Source organism: Lissotriton helveticus, chromosome 2_1 (assembly GCF_964261635.1).
Source record: "Lissotriton helveticus chromosome 2_1, aLisHel1.1, whole genome shotgun sequence".
NCBI classification, from domain to species: domain Eukaryota; kingdom Metazoa; phylum Chordata; class Amphibia; order Caudata; family Salamandridae; genus Lissotriton; species Lissotriton helveticus.
The window spans coordinates 1,541,281,916-1,541,309,196 of NC_136059.1; the positions used below are offsets into that span (position 1 = coordinate 1,541,281,916).

At 45.0% G+C, this 27,281-nt stretch overlaps 1 protein-coding gene across 2 annotated transcripts in view; it reads left to right on the plus strand.

The window, feature by feature from the left end:
* DCTN6 (dynactin subunit 6) overlaps positions 1 to 27,281 on the plus strand; it is a 149,672-nt gene continuing 122,391 nt past the window's right edge. The window contains exons 1-2 of one of the 2 annotated variants that reach the window (XM_078676495.1): positions 1 to 232; positions 21,105 to 21,169. In XM_078676495.1, coding sequence (XP_078532621.1) covers positions 198 to 232; positions 21,105 to 21,169 — 100 coding nt within the window. In that variant the 5' untranslated portion in view covers positions 1 to 197. Of the gene's footprint in view, positions 233 to 1,466; positions 1,679 to 21,104; positions 21,170 to 27,281 lie in introns of those variants that run through there. The other variant, XM_078676494.1, reaches the window with a different exon arrangement.

Here is a 27,281-nt window from a genome sequence, read left to right on the forward strand (position 1 = left end):
ATGCTTTAGAAAGCAAAGAAACATCTTCCGAGTCAGTAAACTTCGTTTGAGAAGTAGAACCGCTGCAAAATGGTGGCAAATCTTCCCTGAGCCGGGTGGGGCAGAGACTGTCTACTCTAGTTCAATACGCCCACACCGCTGTGACTGCGAGCGGTCGCCCCCTTGCATTCGTCCGGGGGAGAGGGGGAGAGCGCACAATGGCAGATCCGCTGAGACCCCTCCTGCAGAGGAAGTGAGTGCTGCGCGATATGTCCCGCTCCTAGCTTTGAACCATATTCACCCTGCCAGTGTGACAGCAGCTGGTGAGGGCATACCGGGCACTGGTATGAGCAATTTCTGATTCAGAACCCTGCCCTCCATCAGGGTGCAGCTGCTACACCAGATCGGCTGATTGTATATGAAACCGCAACCCTTTAGCCCCCTTGACTTCCTGCATAAGAGCGCCCCTTGACCTCAGAGTGTATGTCCCCTAACCCCACCAGGCACACCCAGTGGACCATCCAAGAAACTATAGGTTTACTCCACACAGTCTATATGACAAACTGTAGTATGTTTTCGTTTTGTATGGCAACCATTCTTATATCTAAAACGTGACCGTCAGTCCTTTTATTTTAGGAATTAATTTCGGATAAGAGGGAGCTTTAAAAATATCTTGGCGTTCAGTGATGCATTTTAAATGAACACCGAATGCCTGTCATAACCGCAAGTCAATCAATGGTATGCTACTTCCCAGGAGGATACCCATTGCAAAAGTGTATATAGCCCGAGTGTTGCTGTCACCAAGAACATTTCCCACGCCTCAACAAAACTGAGGTGTGACATGCCCTGTAGATAACAAGTTTGAATGCCGATAGCTCGTCTTTTAATCCCTCCGATAGTGACCTCGCCAAACTTTTGAAAGTAAATAGTTCTGCCTCGGTTTAGAAACAATACATCTATAATACTTACTTGGTAGTCTTGTTTATTTCACCTGCGTGAAGAAGTAATTCTGGGTTAGTTCATTCTACACCGCTAATTTCTGATAAACGAAAGAACACCCCTATTAAGTAGAGGACGCAGGCAATACGGTTTCAACAAGTCCATTTACTAAGTAATGGATACAACACACCGGCAGGAGCTACGGAGCGTAGCAGCCGGTCAGATCACCATAACTTCACAATTGACTCACATGTCATATGCAAATTATCAGCTGAGAATGCCAGCTGATGTAAAGGCAGGCAGGTTTAGCGCGAGGACAAGAGACGCGCGTGGAGGGGACGGGTGCCTGCGGGGGACAAGCTTAAGCGGGAGTTAATAGGAACAACCTAACCCCCCCCACACATGGAAATACTGTGAGCGGAATCCAAGCTTCATTCTAGAAGCCAGTCTTTGGAATGTTGGACATCAATCTCAGCCAATCAGATTTAAGGACGTCCAGACAACTGCCACCGCAAGTCCCCAGTTCTGTTTGGGCCTAGCTGTTTTTGAGGTTGACTACCTGTGTAGACCGGCGAAGTTTTAACATTTTCTTGTATTCAGATTGTGTCCTTGCCCCTTTTTACCCGAAATTGCGATTTTCCTGACGTCTGTACAGTACGGAATCGACAGGTAGCTCGTGCCTTGAGGACGAATTTGGCCTCATGGCGTTGAGACTTTTCACAGGGGGACTGTTGTCAGACTATAAATCCGATGGCGAGAGGTCAGTATTAGTCACTTGTCCAAGGGGTACCGTTATTTACAAAGAAAATTAAATCCCGAAGTACCTGTTCTACAACAAACATTCCCGCAGTCAACCTGACCTCGGTCTTTTAAGAAAGTTTAGTGTAGATTTATTGCTCAAGTAAGTTTTAAGATTCGGTTTGTATAGCTGCCAGGTTCCCCGGCCCATGCGTGATGCTCTACTCAAGTTCAGAGTTTTCGCTTTGATTTCTGGGACTTGTCCTGTTTTATAATGACTTAAACAAGACTAGAAGTCCCAGAATTCAGTGGCATTGGAAATCACGGTGAGGGTAATTCTAGAGGTCATTCAGGAAGAATGAGGCCCACTGCTACTTGGCGCGTTTACCAACTCCTTTTTAAAACCTCACTTGAGCAACAAAATTGGCCAAATCTAACAAACGCTGGCCTTGTTGAGCAAGTGTTTTAGCTGTACTGCTTGCTATTCAAGGTACTTTTGCCAGATTGCTCTTATCGCCTCCTCTGGCCATAATTTGCTGCTTCATATCGAAGCACAGTCACTTTTTAAGATGCAAGTGAAAATGTCCAAATGTGCTTTAAAATGCCACTAACGTTTCTTTTGAACAGGGGCACTTCTCACTTTGAGTGATGAACGTTTGTGTTGTTACCTGCACTGCCTAAAAGTACCTTTCAGTGGTTTAAAGATTGGATTATCCATGTATTTTTTACAATGCATTTCATGTAGGGGGAGGCCATAACCCCCACTAGTGCATTACAGTGTGCTGAAGACACCAAGGAAGCTGAAAATGGAGTGACATGAACTCATTATAAATAAATATAATCGATAAATAATGAACCCCCCCCCCCCCAGCGCCTTGAGACCCTCTGGGTGAGTAGTGCGCTATACAAATTCTTGAACTTGAACTTGAACTATTAAATGCGATTTCCCCCGTTGCACCGTTATAGCTACTTTTTAAGGTTATTAAAAACATGATGGAAATTAAATTGAAACAATGCAGCAGTGTGCAGTTCATTAAAGAAGGCACTAACACCTCAAATCATTCTCAGCACAGGTGTATTAAATGACAGTTTAAGACCTTTTCTGCAACTTGGTCCAACACTCAATAACATTTGGCTAAATGTTGTGTAACACATACGCTAATTACAGGGATTTGATCCAGCAAGGAGTATGGCTTTTTTCCTTGTGGTAATAGTGTGGACTCTTATAAGCATTTTGATTTGGTTCTTTACCTTTTATTTGAAACGAATACAGTCTGGATATCATCAGCAACAACCCTGGGTTGTAAATAGTCATATCTTATGCAAGACTTGTGAGTAAATTGTGAAACTAGCAGGGATTCCTTTCCCCCCAAGTTTATGGCTTTTGATGCTGGACATTTGATTAAAAAAGAACATAAGACCTTCACGTGAAATTTATTTGAAAATAAGTTTGTATTAATCACAGGTATTATCTTATTTTTAAGTGGGTATTCAAGAGAAGAAGACTGCAATCATATTGTGTTAAGTTCTCACTGACAAAAGCCATACATTACAAACATAATCAAAAACACATCCAGAAATCCTGGAAGATAAGCTACATGTGGCATCCTGTAACTAACCCATTATTAGCTCCAACCCGTCTCCATATAACCATCTTCTCACACAAGTATCTTCTGTGCCTGTTTTGTCTCAAAAGCTGAAAACCACATTGATAAACTACTCGCCCACTCATCTAAACTCTCAACCCTCAAATATGTAATGACTCACTGTGAATTTTGCATCATTTCTATCTCCATTATTTGTCTTGATTCTATTCTGTGGAAGAAAGGAGATTTTTTCACTTTTGGCACTTTATATGATATGTAGTTAAATCTATCTGTGATATTAGATTTTATACTGTATGTGTACTTTTATGGTTTGCAATATAACCGAAATAAAGTTTTATTGACAAAAAAAATATATGTTTTCCTGTTTAGGAAAACCATATTGTTACATTAAGACCATCAGTACATGCAAAATAAATCCATAATTAAATTTTTAGACCTTTTCATTGGGTAGTATATCCACACATTAATGCACTTAATGGAATTGAAACATACCTTCATAAAAGATAGGAACATTTGAAAATCCATTTTCTCTTTGGTCTCATGAGAAAGATATTATGTTTTTCCGAAGCTTAACAGGAACAATGTCATTTCAAATACCGATGAAAAATAAAGCTGTTTAAGAGTACAGTCCTTTAGCAATCTACAACTGTAAGGATGCCCTCTAAACTAAAGCTCAAAATGTATATGCTCTTAAGTTTGCAGCTGTCTTAACTCAGTGGGCTCCGTATCTAAGTGTTTACAGCCTTGCTTGTGTCATGATCCACCTGCCCAACATTGAGAAGTCTTCCTGATAGTGTGGGAGCTAAACACTATACCCCAAAATTAAGATACCCCAACATTTACCTTAACAGTGTTCCTACATATATATTCAGATCTAAGACTGTGTTAAACCTCAGTTTAATAAGGCAATGTGTCACTGCATTACAGCACCTCCCAAAACATCAAAATCAGGGGAACTACATTTCATTAAATACATTTAATTTAAGATTATTTTGGGCCACTCAATAACTGAGCGCTAGGTCTATGAAAAGTTATAGGATTTTATTACAAAATTAAGTGGTACAGAGTCCCTACCACGAAGGCTCTGAAATGCAGAGTTAGACAGAGTATGAAAATCAGAAATTATAATAAGTCCAAATGGGCAGTAAAATCAATAGAAAGGACATCTTTTGGCTCATCCCCGAAGTCAAGGTTATTTTGTACATTATTCTTGCATATTAAATCAATATTTCTGCAGGTTCATTGTCATGTGAGCTAATGCATGATTTCTTCAGCAAATCAGAGCCCATGACAAATAAATGTCACAATCCCTTAACACCTAAGCACTAACCTACTTAGTGAAAAAAATATTTAGCATCCTCTGTCATCTGGAGATTTTCTAATAGAATAACATACATCAACAATAAAGTCTAATGTGAATTAATAGGTCTCCGTGTACCAGAGAAAAGAAAACAAACGGTTACAAATTACGGCTTACCTGGGGAAAGTTCATCAGGAACAAAACAATAACAAGGAAAAATAACGGCATTACAGCGTGAATGTGCTCTGCGCAGCTTGTGCAGAGAGGATGTGCGCAGGGGGGGAAGACACGGATTGAGTGATAGTAATGGTTGGACCTGGCCCTTTTGGCAGGTTTCACCCCGAAACTTTTTGCTTTTGCCTAGCCTGTTTCTGTAACCTGGTGTTGGTGATTTTAGGTCTCTGCGCACTTTTTCACTGTGGTACAGTGTAAAGTGCGTGAGCTCTCTGTGTATGTGTGGTGATTGACCTGCCCTCCCATAGGAATGCATGGGGAATATGTGTGACCATGGTAGTTACTGATGTGTGGGGAGTGCAGGGTCGAGTTTGGTATGTGCAAACTCGTGAGATTGAATGCTGTGTAATGATGTATGCGGCATGAATGTGTCTAGTGTGGAAGGGCCACTTCTAGACATGGGTGTGCGTGTGTAGGTAGTGTGCTGACACGTGATTGGCTGGAGCCTGGCTCCAGGAGTCTAGATGGGTCTGCCCAGTGGTGAGTGTTGAGATTAGCATGCTGATGTGAGGGGGGGTTCACCTGGGTCCTGAATAGGGCTGGGCTTTCCCCACACAATGCTGGCTCCGTCCCCTGTGGTGCGACTGATGACCCTAGCCTGACTAGTGAATGGGAGGGGTGGCTGAGCTCATCAAGGGGGCTCCCAAACCAGCTGCGCCTGGTTTTTCCCCTACCCTGCACCTTTAGACAAAGGAATTCACTGTATAAAAAGGGGCTGTGTCCCCTTACAAAATGTTCTTGTTTCTGACTTGAATCCTGCCAGGGGCGTGCTGCTGCTTGGGCCCAGGGTAAGGCTTGCCTCCCTGGGCCCTGCCCAGCCCCTGGATATCTGATGGACTTTTTGTGGACCCAAGCCTTGTCCTGTGATGTCCTGCTTGTGCTGGGACCCTCCTTGCTATGGGGGTCATGTCTGGGGCCCTGCTGGGGATCGGGATTGTGCCTGGGGGCTTGCCTATGCCCCTAGCGCCTTGAGAGCGCTTTATTTTACCCTCCTGGGCAGAGCGCTGTTGTTTTCCCTTGGAGGGAAGCGCTCCTGTCCCTTTGATGTTTATGGCATATTTTTATGGACGGGTGCCACCCCGTTTATTTAATTATCTAACGGGTGCTCACCCCGGTTATACTTTTATTTCGTGCACCGAGGGTGCCCACCCCTCGGTGCAGCCCCGCAAAGAGAGCCGCCGCGGCAAAACCGGAAGTCCGGCCCGCGCCGCCTGACTGTGGGTGGGGCCGGGAGGGACTCACTTCCGCTTCCCCCGGCCTGGGGGAAGCCGTGGCGTGGTTACGGAGACCGGAGATGCTGGCTGCCCCCGCCGCGACGAGAGGGGGAGTGTTGCGGCCTGTTGCGGGGCTCCTCTGTGCCGAGGGAGCCCCGCGGTGTCTGGTGAAGTCCGGACCGACGCCCACACACCAAGAGAAGAAGAGGCAGCGTGGAGCTGCTGCCACGCCGCACGTCGGAGAGCCCGCGAGGAGCCCCGCCAGAGCAGCCGGTGAGTAAGGCAGGCTGGGGCGGGCTCCGTAGGGGCTACTGCTGGTGCGGGGGACGGGCGCAGCGTGTTGGTGCATTTAGGGCGGCCCCGGATGGCAGTGGGTCGCCCCAACGTTGTCTAGAGCCCACGAGGCTCCCTGGGGGCATTTGTGTTTAGAGCCTCGAGGCTCCCACGACCACGTGGGCATTATTGTCCAAAGAGCCTGTGTGGCTATCCCTTGGATTTATTTTAGGCGCTAGTGTTTGGGGGCATATTTAATTTTAAAGCGCTAATGCGCTCACTGACTGCACATGTTGTTCTAGAGCCTGTGGGGCTCCAACAGAGGGCGCAGATTTGTCCTAGGGGCTAGTGAGAGCCCCTGTCACAGTTTTGTCTCCAGCTGCCCAGCAATTAGTGGGCAGCTGCACCGTTTAGGCGCCAAGGGAGAGAGAATCCCTGTGTGGGACAGAGATGGCACAGTGGTGCCAGGCCTGCTACAGCTGCGCAGCACTTAGTGCCAGCTGCAACGTTTAGGCCCTTGTGATTGTTCTACAGCTGCCCGGCAATTAGTGGGTAGCTGCAACGTTTAGGTTTGCCCCGGTGGCGCACCCCTGACTGGTGCTGCATTGGCAGCGCGCCCTGACATTCTGGACACAGGGCTTTTTGAGTCCCCTTCTTGAGATGGCCAGTTGGCCAGGGGGCTGGTATGTGGGTAGGGCGCAAGGCCTCTAATGTGATTTCTGCGCAATGTGATTTTACTATGTTTATGACAGTTAGGGCGATATGTATGAAAGTACTGATTTGCAAATCCTAATTTGCGATTTTTACCGAATCGCACATTCAGATTCGCAAATCGGTATGTATGAAAGAATTCGCAAATTTTCTGCGATTCCTTAGAAATCGCTATTTATTTGCGATTCACCCAAGTGCGATTCCTTAACCTGTAGGATTCGCCCAAATTGCGAAATCGCACGGAAAAATCGCTATTAATGCGAAAAATCGCAATTTTGCGAATTTTGCAAAGAAACAAATCAGGGACTCTGGTGCATTATGATGACATCTCACCAGGAAGTGATTGACTACCCATGCTGCACCTGAGTTCCTGATTCAGAGGCAGAGTGAAGGTGTGTTTGTGAGAGTGTAGTGAGTTCCTGGAGAAACATGGCTGAGAGTGGAGACACGCCCAGGCAGGAATCCCAGCAGCAGGAGAGTGAAAGCTCCAGGAAAAGAAAGCAAAAGTTTTCTGAGGCAGAACTGGAGGCTTTGATTCATGAAATGGTGTCAAACCATGAATTACTATTTGGAAAAAAATCCAGGGAGGTGCCACAGAGCCGCAAAAGGAGAATCTGGGAAGAAATCCAGCATAAGGTGAATGCTGTGGGTGTGACACCCCCGAGTGTGGAGGACCTCAGAAAGCGCTGGTATGACCTGCGCCTGCGCTCAAAAGAAGAACTAGCTGCCAGGCTGGAGCAGTCCAGGATAACAGGTGGTGGGACCTCATCTGTTTCAGACTCCACAACCCTTGAGGAACTGGTGGAAGGGACCCTGCAACCAGAGAGTGTGGGAGGAGTGGCTTATCTTGACAGCTCTGACCAGCCAGCATCTGGAAAAGGTAGGAAGCATGCCCTCACACCCCCCAACACCCCCCAGAAGTGAGCAAGGGTCAGGAAACAAGATAGGTAGTCCAGAGCAGGCACACAGGCAGACATAGCAATGCATCATGGGAGATGTAGTCACATGTAAATCAAAGTGCAAAAATTGCAGCTAAAATAGTAAAACATATATTCTGCAGGTCATGACAGGGAAAAAAAACACCAATGTAAATGAAATAGGTGTGAACAATTTATTTATACAGTGCAAGTTAGTAAAGTCAATTAATATGTGCTGTTCTGTCCACAGCACCATCTTCAACACAGCCCTCAGGCAGTGGGACAGTCGGTGAGAGTGTTGAGTCAGGAGATGCCGGCCAAGATGTGAACACGGATGGGGAGGACAGCACCGTGACCACTCACAGACAAAGGAGGAGACACATTGTAAGACCACTTGAGCCAATTCAGGATGATGCAGATGCAAGTGTCGAAAATCTAACCAATGATGACACACAGCCACAGCAAGAGGGACCTGCAACAGACCAGCATGTCCCACGAAGTGCAGCCAGGCGCAGACGGCGCACGGCCAACAATGTTGAAGGGCGAGGCGAGGATTCAGTTTTTGCCGGACTGGAACTCAACATGTTGCAGGTGCAGCGCCTGCAGGCCAAAAACATTAAACTATTACAAAGGGAGGTGAGGGAAGGCTTCCGTGGCCTCAGGAATGACCTGAGGGATGGCTTACAGGCGGTATGCGAGGAATTGCGTACTGAGGGTGCAGCTAGGCGCAGAGCTTTGCAACGCCAAGATAGGTATACCCGGGCCATCAACCGCTTGGCGGCTACAACAAGCATCCAGGCGAGGTGCAGCATTGAGATGCAGCGGCAATTCACACATGCTGCACAAGACATTGCAAATGCACTATTGCAAGTAACCACTGCTGTGGATGAGTTGCGCCACGTACGCACAACAGGGCCGGGAGTACTGACTCCAAGTGAAGAAGATATGCAGTCAGGTCGGAGTAGCACCACCCCACCACCCACCTTAGAGAGGCGCCGTAGTGGCAGGACCAATAGGGCTACACCTTCAAATGAGCATTAGGCTGTGCATCATCCCACTCTAAAGTCACTCCTTTATTTTTCTGAGCACTGTGATTGAAACATGTGCCAAACATATGTTGTAAGACTACTGTACGTTTTCTGTTAATATATATCCTGCTATTAAGGATTAAAAACCACATTCACACTTACATGACTTGGCATTGTGTCATTTATTCTTACCTAAAAATAGTTGCGCGTAATCTCATCATGCCTCTGGCGCCCAGCCGCTGCAACAGCTCTACCAGCTACCATACGTCCTGGTCCAGGCCCCTCTACGTCAGAGGATCCTGAGTCACTCAGCTCCACTGGTGTCCCTTTTCTTGTGGCAATGTTATGGAGCATGGCACAAGCCACCACTATTTTACAACACGTATTGGGGCTGTATTGGAGTGCACCTCCACTTTTATGGAGGCACCGATATCTGATTTTCAGGATCCCAAATGTCCGTTCGATGGTGCCTCTGGTTGCAATGTGTGCCCTGTTGCACCTGCGTTCACTAGCATTGTTGGGATTGAGGTAGGGAGTCAAGATGAAATCCCGTACTGCATAAGCACTGTCACCTGTGGGTTTGAAAAAAAAATGTTAGGCTGTGAAATGCACATGGTAGTTGGTACTAATGACCCCTATGTCTGAAAGGTATTTACCGAGTAGGTATCCTTCGCCAAACTCCCCTCTTGAGAGTCTACGGTATATCCCACTGTGACGGAAGATGAATACGTTATGTGTGCTCCCAGGGTACTTTGCTACAATGTCAGTAATGATGTGTTTGGCATCACACACCACCTGAATGTTCAGTGAGTGGTAGCATTTCCGGTTCCTAAAGATGTATTCATTGCTTGAGGGGGGGATATACCAACATGTGTGCCATCTATGCATCCTATCACGTGTGGGAAATGCAAGATTTGATAAAAGTCCTGCTTTGTCTGTGCTATTGCCTGTGGTGTGCTGGGGAAGTAAATGTGATGTTGCATCCTCTGAACCATGGCATCTAGGAAGGCATGGAAGAATCGTAAAAGGGCACTTTGTGACACCCCTCCTGCTGAAGCAATCACCCCCTGAAAACTTCCAGAGGCCAACAGGTGTAATGAACACAGGACCTGTATTTCAGTGGAGATGGCATTTGTCCTGCGTGTGGGGTGTTCAAGGTAGGGTCTGAGTTCTGCAAGTAAATCATTAATGCTGTCTTCCTCCAGCCTGTAATGGGTGTAGAGCTGTTCCTCAAGGAGCTGGTAGATGCTTACGCGCAAACGGAATATCCTCTCCTGGCGTATCCTCCTCTGTGCAGCAGCTCTCAAACGCATCCTCCTAGCTATGATGTAAAGCCCCGCCATTGTGGTAAACAGTTTTTTGAATTCTGTTGCTGCTTAAATAGTTTGCACCTGGTTACCACCTGCTCCTACTTGGTGGTAATTGCGATTCTGTAATTTGCGAATTTTGGGAAATCGCTAATTGCGAATTTTTCATACATATCATTGCGAATCATTATTTTGCAAAATTTGCTATACTGCGATTTTCGAGCGATTTCCTACATTTGCGATTTTGCTTTTGCGAATTTCGCAAACTGAAAACTCGCAAATGTACAAAATCGCAGATTTATCGCAGATTGTCAAATTTCGCAAGATAAGGAATCGCATTTTTTGCAATTCCTTAAATCAAATCCATTTTGCATTCATACATGCCATGAAGCAAATTCGCATTCGCAAAGGCCGAAATTCTGCGAATTTCGGGCTTTGCGAATGCGAATTTGCTTGATACATATGCCTCTAATTGCCTAAGGTGATGTTTGCGCAATGTGATTATGAGGTTATTTTACCTATGTAGGTTTATGCTAGTGAGATGTTTTCACTATGTGAGTTACGCCCCTAAATATGATTTATTCTTAGGAGGCTGAGTCTAATGTGTTTAGACTAGTGAGGAGATTGCCTACTGTATTTTTACCGGTTAGGCCCAAATGTGAGTTATGCGTAATGTGTTATGCCATTATGCTTGTGACACCTCTGAATGTGTTTTATGCATTATGTGTCTTACCTACACCTCTGAATGTTTTTATGCATCATGTGTTTTCCTTCCCTGCACCTCTGAATGTGTTTTGATGCATCATGTGCCTTCTTCTTATACCGCTGAATGTATGTTTATGCATCATGTGTTTTCCTTCCCTACACCTCTGAATGTTGTGATGCATCATGTGTAATGTGTTCTTGCCTATACCCCTAAATGTATGGTGATATTTAGGTGGTTGTTCTTTCTAGTACAGGTGTGCTAAAGTGATTATTATTCTATGATCTACAACTTGCTATTTCTAACAGTATTTCTAGTTCTAAAAGTGTTGATTCTGACAGTGGCCCATGTGGCCCTGTCCTGTACATAATCCCTTGTGAATATTGCCCGTGCCAGTTGGCACAATGTATATTGTGTGATTACTATCTGATGTGTTTTGACAATACAAAAGTTATTTTTATATACCCTTGTGTGGAGTTCCTTTTGTGGTGAGCCTAGGATGTTGCTGTTGTGTGCGTGCGCAAATGCTTTACACATTGCCTCCGGGATAAGCCTATCTGCTCGTGCCAAGCTACCAAGGGGGTGAGCAGGGGTTATCTTGGCGTGTGACTCCCTTGCCCTGACTAGAATGGTGGTTTCTGCCTGGCTTTGGCGTAAGCCTTAGCCAACCAGAAAATCCAAGTTCTAACAGTAATGACTTCCACCTTGGACACAATGGCGTTTTACACAGAAATGTGGCATTGTTAACAATTGTTAAAAAGACGCACCTCTAATCATCATATGAAATTAGTTTAACAACAAATCACATATGAGTTTGTTCATGTGAAGTGGTGTTTAAAGGCATACTTCACGCTGTTAATGTTGCATGAAAATACAAACCAATAAAAATCTCTAACAATAGTAATCATTAATTATGTGGCTAATCTTGATTTGACCTCAATAGTTATTGTTTTCGAACCCTTCAAAAACTGCATCACAGATATACTAGGATGGGCTAAAAACTCAGATACTGTACCGTTTAAGTATTACACTAGGTTTTCCTTAAGATTTTGACATTACCCCGCCCAGAATAAACAACTCAGTCAGTCACCCATGTCCCAGGTTCAAACATTTGAGACTCTCTTGCAGGATATCAAAGCAAAACAACACTAGTATTTTAATGGCAGTACCTTCTGGGACAGATCCTGATTTTCCTCATTTGTTTTTTAAACCACATAGCTATAACATGGCTTCCATGCTGTGTTTTTTTAAGCGTCCTTGCAAAGACTGGGGTAATGTTCTTTGTTCCACTGACACATTTAAATTGGAGGAGCATGGGTGATTCCAGGGCTAGGCTTCAGGCTGTTTCAAAACACACTATGCATGGTTCAAAAATAGCATAAAACAGTTTTTAGGTCTCGGCTAGCGTAGGCTGCGCATGTGCAGTCTTGCTTGCGAGATCTTATGTTTTTGGGTAGATTTCACTAGGGGGCTTAAGCCCAGGCCTCTTTTCCATTGGCCGGCGTTACCGTTTAGGGTAAACGGTGGCCAGCCATTGGAAAAGAGCGTCCTCTGACGTACACTTTTCTATTTTAGAGCGGTCCCACTTGGACGTACTGCCCCGACTTACTGCTGGCGTAAAAGGTTTGTTATCTTCTTTATGGGGCGAAACAGATGGCCCCATAAAGAAGATAATAAACCTTTTACGCCAGCAGGAAGTCAGGCTGAGTCCGTCCAAGCGGGACGGCTCCAAAAGAGAAAAGTTTCTGTCTGGCGAGCGCTTGTCTGTCTTTCCCTCCCATGCTCGTGCTCTCCTCCTCTCTGTTAGTAGATCTCCCTGCCTCCATTTCACTCTGGCACTCTGATGCCTTACTGTTCTCATCCTCGGAAACGCTCGGTTTTCTCCCAGTAACCAGACTCGCTTAAAGTGGTCGCAAGATATATCCGTTTCATACTAAGAAAGCGAAAAGCCAACAGGAGCCTGTGAGCTTGTTTTTCTCGGAATTATAATTGTCCGCTTCTGATCAAAATGAAGGAGCTACCTTTTTTGTGGAGGGAGATATCAATTTTTTACACAAGCTTTCCTCTATATTTTGTGTTTTTTTGCTTCTGTGAGATTATCCCTTCTGTTGGTGGTGATCTACGGAGTCTCGTCAGTCTCAGCCTGCACGCGCACAGCCATCGCAGCGCTGCGGAGATAAGAATGTCTTCAATTTCTTCTCCGTAGAAATCGAGGCTGTCCCTCTCGTGCAGCACATCCTGCTCACCTCGTCACCAATGCCTTCCTCCCCCTCGCCTCTCACTGTGCCGGGACACGCGGTAAAGTTACACAGTCACTGAAAATGATCTACGGAGTCCTGTCAGTCTCAGCCTGCACACGCACATCCATCGCAGCGCTGCGGAGATAAGAATGTCTTAAATTTCTTCTCCGTGGAAATCGAGGCTGTCCCTCGCGCGCAGCACATCCTGCCCGCCTCGTCACCAATGCCTTCCTCTTCCTCGCCTCTCACTGTGCCGGGGCACGCGGTAAAGTTACACAGTCACTGAAAATTCGGAACACTAACCTTTCCCACCTGGGTGCCTGAGGTTTAATATATTTATGTGTATGCTTCTTGCCCCCACCAAAATAGAGGGGCGGTAGATAAAATGTTAGGGAAAATGTGTTAGTCTACATTGAAAAACGTCAGATTTTCCAGATATGGTGTTAGGTACTGGGAATTACTTTTTTTGTTGAGATTTTAGAAGTATATATGAAAAGCAAAGGCGCAGTTTATAGACATTGGTTGCACAATATCAAACTGGCAAAAAGGGCTAGATATGGGTGCCTTCCTTCTTCTCCACATCGCAAATGTCAGCCATCTTAAGCTGGAGTGGGTAATATCAACTAATGACAATTTAGCAGGCCCTGCGCAAATCAGCAGACAGCAGTTTACATTTGTACAGATTAAAACGCAGTACTTCTGTACAGATTAAAACACGGAAAAACAAATGGCTAGAACGTATATTTGCGTTTTAGGAGACATTCAGATACCGAAGGTAAACCCTGGACTGACAGTCTAATTATACACCCACAAAATTGCGCCTTGATCTATTGCGGAATTAGGCGCCAGGATACATATGCAAGTACTGTAGTTTATAAACGAAAAACATTTTGAAATAATTTTAAAAAAGGACAAAAACGGGAAGAAAGCCCCGCGACTTTATGGCGTGTAATGTTATAAAGGCGCACGCACGAACACACACGCTTCTTGAATATTTCTTTAATTAAAAAAAGTAATCAAAGATTAAACTTCCCTAACATCCTTGAATAGCAGGGTCGAACATAATGCATCACTTTTGTGTGTAATTGTAATATAAAACTAATAAATATTTTCACTGTGGATAAAATAGAAGCATTTCTGCTACAGCTGTTTGAATTTTTGTTCCTAAAACATGGTTCTGTGACCCCACCCCACCCCGAAGCGAATCCAACCTGAAAGAAACAATGAGAACACGAGGTAGAACCTGCGCCCTTGTTCTTGGCAGGGACTCGGTACCTGCCCCCATTTACATCCTACGCAAAGGTGAACCGTCTGAATTGAAGCTTACACAAACTTGGTAGAAACTCGCCTCTAGGTAAGCCTTTAAATAAAAGTATGACCAGAGCCACAGAGATTATGTGGTTGGGTAGAAGTCGAGTGTCCCTCATAATTATGCATTACCCACACTTGCCACACAATCCAACACCTTCTTCAGAATTTTCCATCTTCATCTTTAAAAAGTTTATTTATTTATTTATTTTAAAAGTTTTATATAGCGCGGACAAGATCTTTGCAGATATCAGAGCGCTTTACATAGAGGGGTACATGAGGGGGCATAGTCATACAAATAAATCAAATCAAATAAATCAATAGATCAAATGGTACAAATAGGTTGCAATAGGTTACATAGAGGGGTACATAAGGGAGCATAGTCAGACAGATAAATCAATAAATCAAACAGTACAAATAGGTGACTGCAACGCCAATCATGTGAGTGATGAGACAACTCGTACAAGTAGGCAAAGGGGTTAAGCATGTAGTACAGATCGGTGCCGAGTATTAACAGAGTTCTAGATACTGGTTCCAGCGTGTTTAGCCATGAGGATAGCTTTTACTTCTTTTTTAAAGAGTGCAGTGGAAGAGATAAGCCTGGTTTCTGGAGGGAGTGAGTTCCAGATCCTAGGTGCCATTCCCGAGAAGGAGCGCTTATATGTTTTTTCCTTCCGGAATCTTCTCGGTTTCAGCAGAAGATTGTTTGTGCCTCTAGTGTTTCTGGTTCCGCCAGAGATTGTCAGTTTCTGAGCGAGGTAGCCGGGTGAGTTTAGGTGAACCGCCTTGTGTGTCATGCAGGCGATTTTCAGGTGTATTCTGGCTTCAAAAGGCAGCCAATTCAGGGTTTTCAAATCAGGGGTAATATGGGAGTGCTTTTTTGACCCAGTGATGAGTCTCGCTGCAGCGTTTAGGGAAGCTCTTAATGGTGCGGTTGTGGTTAGGGGGAGTCCGCAGAGGGCGGTGCTACCGTATTCAATTCGAGGGATGACTATTGCTTGTACTGCGGTTTGGAAGTCTTTGGCTGGGAGGAAGGGTTTTAGTTTCCTCAGAGTATTGATCTGGAAGTTCGCTCCCTTAGTTGCCTTGCTGATATGTTGCTGCATGTTGAGATTGGTGTCGAGTGTTATGCCTAAAGATTTTGCTGAGTCCACGATGGTGGGTTGGACATTGAGAGCGGTTAGGTGTTTAAGCCAAATTTGAGTGGTGGAGATCTTCGCTGGAGGTGAGATCAGAAGGAACTCTGTTTTCAGGGCATTGAGTTTGAGGTGATTATCGGCAAGCCAAGATTGGGTGCGTCTGATTGTTGAGTTCAGGAGCAGGATGTCATTGGGGGATTGTAATTTGAGATAAAGTTGGGTGTCATCGGCGTACATGTGAAAGTGTACATTGGATGCTTGTAGCAAGGTAGTGAGTGGTTCCATGACTAGGTTGAACAGAGTTGGGGATAGAGAGGAGCCTTGGGGGACGCCTAGCGTTACAGGTATTGGCGAGGACATCTGGTTGTTGCTCTTGAATTTCTGCGACCTGTTGTGAAGAAAGGAAGTGAACCACTTGAGAACAGTTCCAGATAAACCCATTCTTGTATTTAGTAGTAGTTCTAGCAGATTCTCATGTTTAACGGTGTCGAATGCTGAAGAGAGGTCAAGAAGGATGAGGAGGCAAGTGTCGTTTTGGTCTAGTATTTGAAGAGCGTCGTCGATTATGTGAGTCATGGCAGTTTCTGTACTGTGTCCTGCTCGGAAGCCTGACTGGTGAGGATTGAGGAGATCAAATTGTTCAATGTGTTTAGTCAATTGTAGTTGTGCGCATTTTTCCAGCAGTTTGGTGAGAGTGGGAATATTGGTAATGGGACGGTAGTTGTTGAGATCAGAGGGGTCGGCTGTGGGTTTCTTTAATAGAGGTGTGACTTGACCAACTTTGAGGGAGTCGGAGGGGAGGAGCCTAGCTCGCGAGCGTAATGGTCGCCCTTTAGCTCGGCTCCCGCAGCCCTCCGTCCTGATTGCCTATCCTGTCTTCTATCCTGTCCGGGGACGACACATTTTTATGGAATTGGAAACAGAACGACTTGTTTGTACTTACCATCTGGCCCAGGGGTCTCGATGTGCAGCGGCTCCGGAGTTGTGGCCTCTGTGAGATCGGGGCCTCCGCGAGACTTAGACCGGGACCTAGCCGGTGGGATCCGTCGGCTCTCGGCCCCGGCCGAGAGCGAGAACCAGTGATGGGAGCCGTTGTGCGAAGATCCCGGCGATCCTGATCCGGGCCTGTCCTGGTGGCCGCGCGGCCGATGTGGATGAGAAGCCCCAGGACCTGATTCTCTGACGTGGTCTCCCCCCGCCGCTGCTTTGTCCGGCGGCCCTGGTCCTCGGTGCCCGGACTCCGCTTATTTGGGGCGCCGGTGCCGGTGCTGGCGGAGACCCGTGTTGGGCGAAAACATCCCTTTTGGCATCGGGCCGCCCTTGCTGGGACCCCCGGCGCTTTTAAAGTCCTACATTTTCGAACTGTTTTTTCCGGGGGTCTTGGTGGGCGGCGATTGGGCTGATTCACGAAATGGCGGCCGGCCCTCTTGAACAAGGATCACCCGGTGGCAGCGGGCTTGTGTTGCCTAATTGTGCGGGGATTGGATCCGGTGGGCGTGAGCCAACGGTCAGAGATATCCTGGCAGCCCTGAGATCCCTGCACGCATCTCTGGCCCCGGGCGTCTCGGTGGGTCCGCCACGATCTGCCGCCATTTTGGGAGGCCGTTTCTTCTTATCGCCCTCCTGTTTCACTGACTCCATTGCCTCACCCCCCACGATTGACTTGAGTGTTTCCACCACTGATCGAAGATCGTGTAGTGTGCCGGTGACTTTGGGGAGCCCTGTTTTTTGGGGTTCGGGCCCCGGGGACTTGGACGCTGTGCCGCGGCCCTGTTCGCCATTCCTGTCTGGAACTACTGGTGGACTGCATCCTGTGCCTGCTCCGATGACTTTGCCTGTGTCGCTACCAGAAACCACCCCGCCCGCTCCAGTGGTGAAACTGAACTCCTGTTTTTCATTATTCGTATTGCGATTGTTGATGCATCTACACTTTCTGTTTGGACTTCTGCTCCCTTTCGGACCTATCTACCCCCCATGTAGTTATGCTGGTCACCATCTTACTCGATTACATGCTGATCTCGTATTTAGTACTTGGTTTTACATTGACATGTGGTGGGTGGGGTTTGTCGCTCGAAAGGGTTGGGGGTGATATGTACGACTCCTGTTGGATTTCTGGTATACGATTTGGTAGCACAATTGTTTCTAACCATATAATGGTGGAGGGGCCCCTTCTCGTTATGTTTTGTGGCGCAGGATGGGGTGTCGTCCTGGTCTGTTATTGGCTGTGCCTGTCTGGTTGGGCGGAGGGCGGCGGCCGACCACTCTGATTATTGTTATCCTGCTCCTCCCTCCTGTATTCTTCTTTCTGCTTCTGTTCCTCCTTTTTCTTGTTCTTCCTTCTTTCTTTCTTCTTGCTATATTTCGGGTTCTGGTTTAGGGCGACAGGCACGCTGTTTGAAGGGTAGGCCATAGCCTTCTACAGGGGTGCAGGGTGGGTTGGGTTCTACTTTTTGTTTGTTTTCTAGTTCTATGGCCCTTTTGTGTCTCTTTTTCGTGAGGCCGCGTCTGTCCTGACCTCCTGTGGGGTGTTTCGGGTGGGGTGTGTGGCGTCGTTAATTCTCCTGCTGTGTCTAGGCTGCCTTTCTCCTCGATCGCCTTACCCTCACTTGTGCTGCTACTCCTGTTGTCTCCTATTTTCCCGCCACGGGGGGCCTGTGTCGGCGTGTCATCTTCCTTTCGTTTTTCTATTTCCTTCCCTCCCTTTTTTTTAATCGTTTTTCTTGTCCTCCTCCCCTTTCCTTTCCCTTCCTCTTCCCCCTCCCCTTTTTGTCCCCTTCCCTTTTCCTCCCCGTTTCCTAGAGGTTATCATGACGGGCTGGTTTTGATGCACTGTTTTTCCGATCCCTCTGTTTTCGCTTGGTTGTGTCTTGGGTGGCGGGCATGTTACGAGGATAATGCTCTGGGGCCGAGTATGTCTCACATATCCTGATTTTCTCGAATGCATTGTTTTGTCCCCCCTGTGCTGCGTCTCCATGCCCCCTTATAACTGTTGAGGTTGGTTACGAGATATCGGATGTCCCCGCATTGAAAGTGAGCCTGTCATGCGCCTTTTTCCCCATATTATAAAATTAAGCCTATTTACTCCTGTGTCTTAGCCCTTTGATTCTTACGTTTCTTCTTCCCTTCTACGATTGTACGGCCTCTGCTCTGTGCTGACTGATTCTGTAATATTTGTCTTGAGACCTCTGCTTGCTTCGCACAATGCGGCCGGCCGGCTTGGTTGTAGGCCTCGACTTGTCTCTCCTTTTGATGTTAATAAAGGTTTAAAAAAAAAAAAAAAAAAAACTTTGAGGGAGTCGGGTATGCTTCCTTGTTGGAGAGAGCTGTTGATAATTTTAGTCCAGAGAGGGAGAAGCAATGTGGTAAAGTCTTTTACTGCGGAGGCAGGAAGGGGGTCCGTGAGGTGATTGGATGGTTTCAGGGTGCTGAGTAGCTTGCCAATTTCTTCTTCCGAGTATGTGCCAAAGGTTGACCATGTAGCATTGTTTTTTGGTTCAGCGGGTGCTAGGCACTGGGGTTTGGAGTAGAGGCTTGCGTCGGTAAGGAGATCGCTTTTTATGTTGTCAGTTTTTTGGATAAAGAAAGCAGCGAAGTCTTCACAGGATGGTGCTTTACTCACAGTGTTGAGTGGTTGGGGTTGATCCTTGGATTGTGATCTGATTAGCTCAAACTGTTTTCTCGGGCGATTTTTTTGCTTGGTCGAGCTGGAGGCTGAAGAAGTCTGATTTTGAACGTTTTATTTTCCTGAAGTAGGCGTTTCTCTTTTTCTTCAGGTCTTTTAGGTGCATTGCAGAGGGAGCTGATCTCCAGGTACGCTCTGCCATTCGCATGTCTTGTCTATCCTCATTGAGACTTCCGTCGTACCATGGGTTGGAGATTTTAGATGAGACTCTTTTTAGCTGCATAGGTGCAGCCTCATTAATTATTGAGGTCATAGCGTTGAGATAGTGGTCAGTCAAGGTTTGAACGTCTGTATCGCCTATCGGTGGAAGTAGGAGATTGCACCTGTTAGGGGGAAGAGAGCCTGCGTTGAGTTTTTTCATGTCTCTTTTCCAGACTTTAAGTTTGGAGAGTTGAGCCGGGTTAACTTTAACTTTTTCATTGATGAAGAATGTGATAATATGATGATCTGACCAGTCACAGGGTTGGATGGACTCGAGTAGGATAGAGTCCTCTTTGGAGATGATCAGGTCAAGGGTAGAGCCTTTCTCATGGGTCGGGCTGTTGCATATTTGGGTGAGGTTAAGGGCGTCAAGGACATTTTTAAGACTGTTTACCACCGCGTCATTGCGATCGTTCCAGTGGAGGTTAAAGTCACCAAGGTATATTTGGGTGAGCTGCCGTCCGAAATTGGTTGAGATCATATCCATGATTTGTTGGGAGAAGGTGAAGTTGTCCCCGGGAGGGTGGTAAATGCTGTGAAGAGAACATATCGGTTTGCCCTCACTAATAATGTCGAGGCAGATGTATTCCCAGGATGTTGGGGATGGTAGGGAGGTGGAGTTGACTTTCAAGACAGAGATGTTGTTCCTGTAAATGCATGCGATTCCACCCCCAATTTTGCCTGATCTGTCGAGCCTGATAATGTGGTAGTTGGGAGGGACTAGAATGTCCATTATAGGTGTCGAAGATTCAGTTAGCCAGGTTTCAGTCAGGATGATTATGTCAAGGTCCAGCGATAAGAGGAGATCAGCAATGGGGGCGGAATGTGTAGTTGAATGCGGAAAGTTGTATCTAACTCCAATGGATCAAAAATTCCCCCCCCCCCCAATTACTTTTTGTTACTGTTTGAGTCATTCACAAAACTTTCCTATCACATTTCAAAGAAGTGGGTTTAGTAGTGTGTTTGGTAGACCTGCAGGATTGAGATACAGAATGTGTTTGTGATGGGAACTCGGGTGCAGAGCTATATCAAGTAGATGGCACCCTACGGAGAATTGCAACCTACCCATTCCCCCCCCCCCGAAAAAAAGCACTTGCAATGCAATAGGTCCCGCCTTTGCGAAAGTTTGAGCTATTGGCATTGTAAATGACAATGCCTTTTATTTATGTTTTGAAAACCTGCAAGTGGTGCGCAAACATGCACTTTGTACTTATAGTTGTTGCTTACGAGAAGCAAGGCTGACAGTAACTGCGCCTCTTTTACTGCCAGCCATGCTTCTCGTAAGCAAAGACTAGAAGTGCAAAGTGTGTGTTTACACACCGCTTACAGGTTTTCAAAACACATAAATGAAAGGCACTGTCATTTACAATGCCAATAGCTCAAACTCTCACAAAGGCGAGACCTATTGCATTGCAAATGCTTGTTTATGAAAGAAATTTACATTTTAAGCCTTTAGCATTTTTGACACGTAACTCACTGAAATGTTATAGGCTCACTGTGATGCAGTTACTGATTATGATGGTAGGTTTCTGCTGACTTCGATTCTTGTGTTCTAATGCTTGATGTTGTTCCTTTCTTCTGCAGTGTGAAAATTGCACCTGGGGCAGTCGTCTGTGTGGAAAGTGAAATCAAGGGAGATGTCACAATAGGTCTGTATAAATGTATTTCATGCATGTACCTTCACATTTCACACTTGTAGCAGCTTGCAGTTCGATAGAATCTTATTTGATTATTTGTAGTTGGTATTGTAGATGACCTAGATAAATTGCCCCCTGAAGTATGAAGGCGATTCTCGACAAATAAATGATTGAAGACTTTGTATGTTTTGGACGTGACTTCTATGCCCAAATTTAGCATTGCTCCCTTAGTGGTGTTCCTTGAGCTGAAGCATGCTACAGTCCATTGGCAAAGTAGGAAAAAACTTGAGGGGTATACGCATTGGATCAGTGCATGGGGAGTAGATTTTAAGGGAGTATGTAAAGGCAAAGGAAACACCCTTAATGGTACAGGTGGAGAGGGTGTGTGTATGTGAAGGGGAGGGGGGAGGTTGAACAGCAAAGTGTAACATTTTATCTGCAAGCCCTATTTGATAGAGGAAGCAGGACTGTGGTTCATGTTTGGTAGTGAGTGACACAGCAATGCATTAGTGTGCAGAACGAAGGTAGGGCCAGAAAGACAGAAGACAAAACACTTATCTGAAGTGCACTGCAGCAACACATGCATCCGCTTAACACCACTGCATAATCCATCCAGATAATCGTTGAAGGTAGTTGAGTGCATTTTTTTGGCCTGTGCCACAAAGACCATGAATGATGCTATATGCGTAATTCAGTAGTTCTTTGGGTACAGTGTACTGGGGTTCGCAATAAGATATCGGAGATTCATAAATGACTTCATCCTCAGGCAGTGATAGAAGTTTTCAAAAGAATGTCTCCACAGATCAACAACTCAGACTGCCTAAAATGATGTTTGAGTGACCATTTTTAGTCTGTTAGTGGGGCATGTTTACTAACGTTGATAAATGTGTTATCTCACCTAAGATAATTAAGGATTTTTTGTAATCTTCAGTTTCAAACGTCTCAATCCATGTGGAAATGCATCATTTTTGAGACAATAAGGAAGCTCAGGTGTCCTCACCATTGTTCCTCCTCTTTTTGTGAATTCTGTTCTGTCCATTCTCTGTCTATTAAAATAAAGAACTACTGAAATGTCAAAGAATGAGAAAAAAACAGTATTATGAGATTCCAGCAGTTTTCATGGATGCGTTTTCACATGATGCACGTTTTTTCACTGTGCTAGTTTGCGTTATTCTGCTTTGATTTATCTGTATGTAATAAAAGGTGAAAAATGGCCAGAAAATATGGAGATCAAGGGTTCTTTCAAGAAGGAAGTTGACTGCTCAGGAAAGGGTCCTATGAGAATTTGTCGTTTAAAATGGCATGTATCTATTAACCCCAAACCTTTAACAACCCAAAGACAAGCTTTGATTAAAATGTCTCATTCTGAAATCTTTCAGTCATCAACCAGTCAGGAGCATATATTGCTAGTATGGTTTGTGCTGAGGATTCTTCAAATACATTAATTGGATAAATGATTTTTTTTTAATTAAATTGTTTTTATTATGATTTGTACACGTCCCAAAAACACATTATATTGCATTCGTAGCAGTATTTACATATTTCAAATAATCGTGAGTGATGTACGTTCAAGGAAATAATACAATCATGCAAAGGGATAAGTTGTTCTCAACTGAGTTCTTTGTGTTAATGCGCAAAGTACTGTTTTCGGACACATTCGATAAATGATAGTACATACACCGCACTGGCTAGTAAAGGCTTTGCCACAAGCTTCAGTTAGAATGATGTTGGGTATGATGCAGGTAAAGGTGCCCATTTTTTAGTATCTGGTGGGTCAGTCAGGTCATTCAAACACATTGGAGTAAATTTCACAAATGGATCCAGGGACTGAATGATTATTTATAAATCCACCGGGTCATGCTAACATTCAGATACCCGAAGGGACAACCCTTTGATCTCATATGACAAAGAATGTCATAATACTGCCAGATTGAATATGTATCTTCTTGGGGAAAAAAGTCATGCAATACCATTTAATTGTCTTGAAGGATCTTGTGACTATGTAACTGGATACCAAAGTAATTTTACTTTTTTTTGATGCTGTAAAACACAGTGAGTGTTGATTCGTACTATATAACAGCTCTGGAGATGTGACCTAGAAATATTGCAGGAGAGTATAGAACAGTTAGTGACGAGTCTAAAGAAATGTTCATGAAATCTAGATAGTCATAATGCAAACAGGAGCACAAATAACTCATTGAATATAAATGTTTAAATGTCCACCTGTTGATGAAAGCTTGTTTGATAGTCCTGAATTTGTAAGCACTAACTAGAACCACCCCTTTACCTAGAGAAGACCTGATTGAAATGTGAGTAGGCACTATTACCATTATAGATGAGATTATTTGTGATTGATTGGCACTGCACTCTGATTCATTTTGTGCCTATTTTACTCTTTACTATAAAACAAATATATTTTTGTTTACTATTTTTAATTTGTTCTACTTACATTTCAGTTAATAGATACTGTAAAATTATAATAAAACTATAGCTGAAAACAAGCTGCAAGTTATTGGTGAGGGAAAGAGGCCTTTGATTATTTTCTGCCTGAGTGGGATTGTTCAGTTGTCATGGCTAGCAGAGGTAGTCTTTACCCTCCATGATGTCAGGTTTGATATGTCCTAACAGAACAAGCCTTACCAAGTTTGCATTAGGGCCCCCCTACTTCCTAGAATGGACTCACAGCTCTCTATACTGGGGTAATAGGGCGCAGTAGCCTAGCTACAGGGAATGGGTACACAACAGTGTTACCATAAGTCATGGATCAGAAATGACACGACAGTGAATACATGCTCCCTACTTCCATATCAAGATTAAATCAGCTCGTGGATAAAGCAGAATTTTATGCATCTGAATATGTACAATACTGAGAAATTGCTTGAAGGAACCAAGTTCCTAATACAAAACATTGGTATGTTCACCTGTCCCCCAACTCTGTTGAGAAACTACCAGGCATATAGGAATGCAAAATACCCGGACCACTGGTTAGAAGAATAGCCATTTACTGACTTCCGCTGGTGGCAAGGATGGAATTCAAATGCCTTTGCAGGTTTCTAAAATCAAAGAATGCCTTTCCATCCAATGTATCACCAATAGGATACACGAATTTGGCTTCATCAGTTTACCACATGCTCCAGTAGGGAGGCAGAAATCTTCTAGACCAATTAAAGTTTTATCTGGCTATGGTGCAAGGTCGACAACTGGGCTAGTTGGGGTCAGTTGGTAGTTCGTCCTCCCAGACACTATCCAATAGGAAACGAACATAATAAAATAAAATAAAAAACAATTACCACTTAAAGGTATCCCCTCTCCAATGGTGTAATTGATGATTTGCACTTGGAAGTAAATTCTTGCTGTAAGCACCCTAAAATGTACCTATAATACCTAATAACTTCACCCTCTAAGTAGTATATGGTATTATGGATGGGTAACTGTGAATAATGGACTTTTTTTAACAGAGGGTTCTGAATGACGTCGGAGACATTAAGAGCAAAGCTTGTTTTGTCTATGTTGTCATTCAGAGCAACCCTCTTATTCACAGTCCTTTTTATTAATTTTATGTTGTGTAGGTCGCCTTTCCATTTGTTCCCCCCCCCCCACACTGACATCAGCTGTGTAGGAGTGGAGCAACTATACACGAGGCATTTACCTGCCTCTGCCCCCTGACATTATTTAATCTGTTGTCCAGTCACCCATCCCAACCACCCTCTGGTCGTCGCCCTGCCCCCACCCCCCAAACACCAAATTTAAAAAAAGGTACTTTTTAGTCTCCACACCACTCACTGCAATAGCCTCACTTTCTCGCACACATATTAAGAAAAAAATTCCCGGCTGCTGCCACCTGCATTTTGCATCCCCCTCCCATCCACATAACCTGTGTAGACCTGCTATCCTCCTATACCACTTGTGGCCACATCTAAACAATATTACCTGGCTTCATGCCACCCACTCTCACCACACTCTTCATTTACCACCCACCTCCAGCTCAAATTGAAAAGAAGCATCTTTTGTCCAGCCAGCACACCACCTTCTCTTCAATCCTTCTCCCATCTGCCCAAATACTTTTAGAAAAATGCACCTGGCCGCTTGCCTACCACCCCCAAATACCTCTATGAATTCCCTTCCCTTTCCCCCTGAACCTGTGAAGTGTGGAGCAGAGGGCAACACAGACTCTGCAGCCAGAGCAGCAAGGAATTAACATTTTCTAGCTACCATAATGGAAAGTTTAAATTCTTTTAAGGACTCATAGGCGAGGATTAGGCTTTAACTTTCTCCACTTTTATTAACTAGCAGCCATTAAAGGTATGTATTAACATTAAAATGACATTTCCCATTAGTTCTTGGGGAAACAAAACAAATCCGATCAGAACAGGGTATGCTTGGAGCCGCTCTATGCTTTCTTCCTGTGAACAGTCAATGACTCCCAGAATTACTCCTTTTAACTCAAACCTGTCTCTAATGATACAAAGAGTTGATGTAAGATGATGGAGTATATGTCATCTACAAACAACATAAACAATGTCAAACATTATGACAGTACTTCATAAACTAGAAAGCCTGAAAATCTTTCATTATAAAGACTCATACTTAGTCATGACATAGATAAATGTATGACTGCAATTGCATCCTATGTAGGGAGAGTATACTTAAGTTAAGAAAGGGTGGGCTAATCCTTGCCACAGAGTCCTTAGTAGAATTGAAACTTTCTGTTACGATAGCTAAGGAGATTTTTCATTCTGTGTCAGGACTGAAGGCGAGGATTAGGCTAGTTTAAATCGTCTCTACCACCAGAGATGCCAGATGCGTAACTAGTTTGAAATAAAACCTTTTAAAAGTAGAATCTGAGGACCAATCCACTGCATTAAGATGTCCTCTAATCAAGCCTACAATTAAAAGGCCTTAGAGACCATAGCCCCTCGTACTTAGGGGCTCATTACGATCACGGACGGACTTGCGTCCGTCCGCGACCCCTGAGTAGGAGGGAACCTCCGCATGGCCTGCGGAGTTCCCTCCTGTGAAATTAGGATGGTCACATCCTCTATTTTTACCATTGCGGCGGGTGCGGCTTCAAGCTGCACCCGCCGCAATGGTAAAAATGCATACATTGCATTTGTATGCAGAAAGCGGCTGGCACCGTGCAGTGCCTGCCGATTTCTGCATACAAATACAGGGGGGTACCATAGGTATACCCCCCCCCCCCCTTCACCCAGGGGGCCCACAACGGGCCCCCGCAGTGAAGTCCCACATGCTTTTCCACGGCGGAAAACCCGCTGCAGAAAAGCATTTTTTGGACACATCCTAATATGGCTGGCGGTGTCTGAGAGACACCGCCACCATATTAGAGCTTTTCCGCCGCGGTTGTAAGCCGACCGCGGCGGAAAAGCGGCGGACTTAAACCAGGACCCACCAGCCATCCTAATGTGGCGGTGGGTCTTTGGTGGGTCCACAGCGGTTTTCCCGCATCCTCCGGGCCGGCGGTAGCTTCCGCCGGCCCGGAGGATGCGGGAAAACCGCGATCGTAATGAGCCCCTAAGTGAGCTCCAAACTTAGAAACATCAATCCTCACTTCCTGCATTGTCCATCAGACCCATCTGGCAATGGAAGGAGAAGAAACTGCTTTGCGGTTTTGTAAGAGCATAAGTAATTTACGTTCACCCTGAGGGCGTATATCTTCCATCATTGACTTATAAGCCTTCAATGCTCTAACAACACATAACTTCGTAACATCTGGAAAAGCTGGGGATGACATAGTTGTAGAGTTTCATTTAGTTTGTCTGGAAATATTAAGTCATCCCTTCTGGAGTGAATACTCTACTTGTCAAATCTAGGACTCTCACATCCGACACTCTGCAATAGGAAATCAAATACAATAAAGTAGCCAATTTCGCCGACGTTTGTTTCCCTGAAAGGTACTTGTGGCCTGGATTTAAATTGACTGAGGACTTTATTAACTTCCAACAAACAAGAATTTCTGGGTTCCGGAGGAATAGATAGGCAAATACTTATGAGAATGTTCCCCAAAAAGGTGTCTATCTACTGGGAAATTGCGATTGATAAGCTAAACCCCCTGAGGCCAAATCAACCAGAAAGTTCAATATACAGAAAAATTCTGCCCCCACGGGAT